The sequence below is a fragment of the Nicotiana tabacum genome, chromosome 21 (genome assembly GCF_000715075.1).
Source record: "Nicotiana tabacum cultivar K326 chromosome 21, ASM71507v2, whole genome shotgun sequence".
In the NCBI taxonomy this organism is placed as follows: domain Eukaryota; kingdom Viridiplantae; phylum Streptophyta; class Magnoliopsida; order Solanales; family Solanaceae; genus Nicotiana; species Nicotiana tabacum.
Window position 1 is genome coordinate 15,969,610 of NC_134100.1, and position 5,717 is coordinate 15,975,326.

The 5,717-nt window shown below is 37.4% G+C and overlaps 1 protein-coding gene across 1 annotated transcript; it reads left to right on the forward strand.

The window, feature by feature from the left end:
- Nucleotides 1-395: 395 nt before the first annotated feature.
- On the forward strand, nucleotides 396-3,673 carry LOC107792383 (protein SMALL AUXIN UP-REGULATED RNA 12-like). Its single transcript, XM_075241715.1, has 2 exons — nucleotides 396-680; nucleotides 3,617-3,673. Exons 1-2 carry the CDS (start codon nucleotides 396-398, stop codon nucleotides 3,671-3,673), a joined length of 342 nt encoding a protein of 113 aa, XP_075097816.1.
- Nucleotides 3,674-5,717: the final 2,044 nt, after the last annotated feature.

Here is a 5,717-nt window from a genome sequence, read left to right on the forward strand (position 1 = left end):
TTCTCCCGACCCTACCCACAACGAAAGCCTAAGTAGACCGAGTTGTCCTTGTATTAAAGATAAAAAGGAATACCAGTCACCAGGGCTGCATTTTGGGGTTAGCTATAGGGAGGTGAGTGGTCCAAAAGTAGTGTTTTTAGGGGGGGTGACAAAAGTAGGGCATAGGACCAACGGAAGAAAGAACAAAAGAGACTCAATGCCCTTATACAAGACTAATCCCTAAACAAAAGCAATTTAGTTTCTTGATTTCCACACATTTCAGGTGCCTTTGTTTTTCTATTTCCCCCATAAATAATCTCCTTTCTTCCAATTCTTCCCCACACAATTCAAAAAACAAATTAAGCCACACCAATTGAAGCTTTTCCCCCATAATTCTTCTTATATCAAGAACCAAAATGGCTCTGAAGAAATCAAGCAAACACTTTACTCAAACTGCAGCCTTCAAACAAATTATGAAAAGGTGTTCAAGGTTTGGAAAGAATGAGAATGGATACCCTCAAGATGTCCCAAAAGGCCATTTTGTAGTATATGTGGGTGAAAATAGAAGCAGATATATAATTCCCATTTCTTGGTTGACACATCCTGAATTCCAAAGTTTGCTTCAAAGGGCTGAAGAAGAATTTGGATTCAATCATGATATGGGACTTGCTATCCCTTGTGATGAAGACGATTTTTGCTCCGTAATTTCAATGTTCAGATAAAAAAATTGAAGGCCCTTGATCTTTCCTTACTATATATTTTTTTACTTGAAATTTTTCGGTGGGCCACGACGACTACTAATTAGATGAAAAGGAAAACTGCGTACAATAAACCTAATGTTGTCCAATCCTTCTTTGGAGTCTAGATCACGCGCACAACAGGAGCTTAGTATATATGCCGAGCTTGCCCTTCTCTGGAGTCTGAATCACGCTTACAAGGACAGGAGCATAGTGTGCCGACCTGGCCCTTGTCTAGAGTCTGGATCACGCGCACAAGTACAGAAGCTTAGTACACCGGGCTGGCCTTTAACTAATCAAACACTACTGAAGATGATGATGATCAAGCTTGGTTGAGCAACTAAGTTAGGCAATTAAGTGAAAATTATATTTTTTTTTAACTAATTAGGAAGAAACCCCATCAAATTCTTTAGGGGTGAGTTTATACAATCACATGTACTTAATATAGTGTTAAATTTGCACCCGTTTAAAAATTCTGGTATTACTGTTCAACAATAACAATAATCCAGTATAATCCCACAAGTAGGGTCTGGGGAGGGTAGTGTGTACGCAGACCTTACCTCTATCCTAGGGTAGAGAGGTTGTTTCCAATAGACTCTCGGCATCCTTCCCTCCAAGAACTCCCTACTTTGCTCTTGGGTGACTCGAACTCACAACCTCTTGATTTACTGTTCATGAGGAAAAAAAGAGAGATATTTCACCAATAGATTTTTTGCAACTGTCCGCTTGTGTTAGAATTGGAACCTGATAAATTTCTACGTGACGTTTATGAATTAATGACAAAAATAAAATTAATTCCTTCTTTCTTCATCTTGGTCAAAGATAGTGTGTGGCAAAACAATCTTTGTAATACCAAGGTATTTTGTGGTAGATTGCGTTGCATAGAAGGTTGACTTTTTATTTCAATCAATGCGACGATTCCCTTTATCTAAAATTCTTTGTATGACACTTTAATTTATAAATATTTTTTGTCATGCGACATAAAAGCATAACTTCAAAAACTCTTTAGAAAATGAGGTATTCAACGTGACTAAGGTAAATGATCACTAGAGGCGCGCAAATGCAATCTACATACAATGGGCTCAAGTTCAAATGAACCTAGCATTTTCAGTACATATAACATAAATACATATTATAAAAAGCTATAGAGTACTAAAATTTCGACAAATATCAAATTTTGAATCCATACTTTAAACATACAAGATATTCATACTAAGAGCTTTAAATATTAATATTTATAAAGTTTAAATTCTATATTCACCTCTCTTAACCACTACTTTCGTTTATCAAATTTAAAGTGGGTGAATAAAAAGATGTATACTTCCACTAGTACGAGTTGAAGCCATCACTGTTGGAAATTTCTGCTGGAATTTTGGGAACAAATAGGTCCCATATTGCCTTGTACCCACTGACATGACGGCTAATGACTTGCTTATTCTATGGTCTTACATTTCTTATGCTTTTTTTTTCCTTCCAATTTTTAAAATTTTATGAATTGAAAAAGAAATATTACTGTTTATTGATATCCAACTTAAAGTATATATATTCATAAGCATATTGCCTCGTATTTTACTCATGTTTCGTATATTTCGGATGTTTAATTTAATGATTTGTGCAAATTAGCGATACTTTTATGTGTAGGAATCATCCGGAGGCAATTTAGGATGAAGGTGCATGGATTGAAGCGAAAAGGGGAAGAAAAGAGAAAAATCCACAAGCGCCACCGGTAGCATGGGGCGCTACCTATGGTGTAGTTTCCAGAACCTCCGAATTTCCAGCGCCAGAGCTAGCACCCCACGCTACCCTGGGTGCTGGTGACGTGAATTTGTCCTATTTCGCCCGGGACTTGGTTATTTTGATCCCAAGATGCCCTCAACTCGTATAAAAGCAAACTGAAACCTATTTTGGCGAAGGAGACGCGACTTTGAGAAAGAAATACAAGTACAAAACACTCGAGGGCATGGAATTCGTCAATTCTTCCATTCTTCTTCTAGTATTCATAGCTTTTATGTTTTAAAATAATATTTTGATGATTGTTATGAACATGAATGGCTAAGAACCTCATTACTCTGCGGTTATGGGTCGTTCTTGACTATTGTAAATTGACGGTTGATTGTTTTGCTTGAGTTTATCATATTAACTTATTTATTCAATCTTGCACTTAATTATTCTATTGCGTGATTAACAATAGAGTACTATCTATGAATTTATAGTTGAACTCGAAAGTGGGAACTATAAATTACATATAGGATTGAATAGAGTATGTTCTTGAATTCAGGCATCGGAGAATAGATTCGTGATTAGGATATACGTATTCTAGTTGCCTTACTTGGTTATTTTTGCAGGAAATATACATGCGTTCTTGTCAAGTTTGATTCTATAGACATATAGTCTTAGGTTGGCTTGAATAGGTGAGCGAAGCGTTGAAAGAACTTTGCGAGCATAATAAACCCTACTAATAAATAAATTAGATAAGTCAAGTGACTAAATCAACCTGAAAAACGCAATCGGAGAGACATCAATCTCATAACTCTGGAATATCCCTATCTGAGTGAATTTTTCCTAAGTGCTTGTTTGCTCTACTTGCGATCTTATTTTCTTGCTTGCTTATTAGTCGTAGTAATTTAGTTATAAAAATCACAATCATCTTCGTCACAGTCACTTGAGCATTAAATATATTAATAGCTTAGATTGGAGAATAATTGATCATAAATCCTCGTGGGAACGATAATTTCTTATTATTTTATTACTTGCCGACTGCGTATACTTGTGTGTGTGTTTGGACCCAAGAAGTTGTTGGTGCCGTCGCCGGTGATTTAGAAATTAGTTATTTGTCTAAAATAAGCATTTATTTATTTTTGTTCAAGTGTTAATCTGTTTGACTGTTTCTGACTCTACAGGTGTTCACTTTGAATGCTAAGAAGAAACAACAGTTTGAACGACCTTCCTCTTCCTGATCCTAAACTCGAAAGACTCTTCTAGAGGTTAAGGAGGGAGGCGGAAGAAAGAGCAAGCATTGCATAGTTGGGTATTATAGTGCAACCACAACCAATCGAGATGGCAGAAAATGAAGAAAGACCGATGATTGAGGCTGTAAGGCCTAGTCTCACGAACATGACTCAGGCTATTTTGAAGCATGATATAATTGGGTACTTTGAGCTGAAGCAATATATGATACAACCGATTCAATCCACAGGGCTATTTGTGAGGTTGTCAAGTGAAGATCCCCATAGGCATATGCATAATTTCCTATAGATTACACATATATACAATTATCCGAATGTCTCTAAGGGCTATGTCATACTGACTTTGTTTTCCTTTTCTCTAATGGGGGAAGCAAAGGAACGGTTAAACAAGGAGCCCGCAAAATTGATCCACAGTTTGGATGATCTGGTACGAAAATTCTTAATCAAGTTTTTTCCCACTAAGAAGACAAAGGCACTGAGGAGCCAGATTCTTGGGTTTCAACAACGACATGGTGAGACTTTTCGTCAAGATTGGGAAAGTTATAAGAAACAACTCAGAGACTGCCCACATCATTGTCAGATTGATGAGGTGTTGGGACATACTTTTGTGAATGGGTTGGATGAGACCTCCAAATTAAATCTAGGCTTAGCTTGTGGAGAAAGTTGCGTGCAAAAGTCATACAGTGAGATTCGAACCCCACTCAACAATTTCACTGCAAATGATCGTAATTGGCAGGGTGAAGGTGACTCAAGAAGTGTGGAATTGTTCATATGAGTGACCAATGTCCGGTGAATCCTGAATTTATCTATTATGTGGCCATCAAGGTAAAGGTCCAATGAACCAGAATAATCAATATGGGAATACATATAATCCCAACAAGAGGAATCACCCGAATTTCTGATGGGGTAGGAACCAGATCACTCAAAATCAATACAGGCCTCAAGGAAATTATAATCAGCCCCAAAACTACCTCAACATGTAGAAGAAAGCACTAATGATATGTTGAAGAAGCTATTGATTGAAAACCAGCAACTTCAAATAGATAATTAGTAATTGAGGACTAAATTTTTGAAATATAGAAAAGGCAGATTGGGCAGTTGGTTGCACAACAAAATACTCGACCTACAGGGACCCTTCCCAATGATACAGATAAGAATCCTTAGGTAAATGCTGTAACTTTTAGCAATAGCAGAGAATTAGAAGAAGTCCCAAAAAGAAAAAAAGAATGCAAGTCACTCATAAGGGTGACCTGATTCCCAAAACTGTGGGAGAAGCTGAGAAAGAAACTGAAGAAAGTGAAAAAACTCCGATTGCAAGGCCACTACCTCATTTCTCACAAAGATTGAAGAAGAAAAGTGATGATATGATGTTCAATAAATTTCTTGATATGCTGAGCCAAATTCAGTTGAATCTCCCATTGGGTGATGTGCTACATGAAATCCCAAAATAGACTAAGTACATCAAAGATATTGTGGCTAACTAAAGAAGGTTGACAGAGTTTGGGACAGTGTCACTAACTGAGGAGTGTAGTGCTAGAGTAAAGAGTAAGCTCCCACCTAAGTTGAAGGATCCCGATTGTTTTACAATCCCCCTGACGATTGGAAAACACGAGGTTGGTAGAGCCTTGTGCAATCCGAGAGCAAGCATTAATTTGATGCCACTATCTGTCTTCAAGCAGCTCGATCTTGGAGCCCAAGGACTATTAGTGTAACTCTACAACAAGCAAATCGGTCACTTGCGGTGCCTAAAGGAATTATTGAATATGTGCTGGTGCGAGTGGGGAAGTTAATCTTTCCCATCGATTTCATTATTCTTGATTATATGACCGATGAGGAGGTTCCAATTATTTTGGGGCGACCATTCCTAGCTACTGGTGGAGTACTTATTAATGTGAGGGAGGGTAAACTAAAGTTGAAAGTGCATGATTAAGAAATCACATTTAATGTGTACAAAAAGCTTAACCTTCCTAAGCATTATGAGGATTTGTGCATGATCTCTGCGGTAGAATCAAAGTTGATAGTGCAAGGTCCTTAT

Excerpts from the sequence above, each read along its gene's own strand:
- LOC107792383 (XM_075241715.1), top strand. The coding sequence starts at position 396 with ATGGCTCTGAAGAAATCAAGCAAACACTTTACTCAAACTGCAGCCTTC. Across the intron at positions 681-3,616 it reads ATGAAGACGATTTTTGCTCC|GTGTTCACTTTGAATGCTAA; the intron begins GTAATTTCAATG and ends CTGACTCTACAG.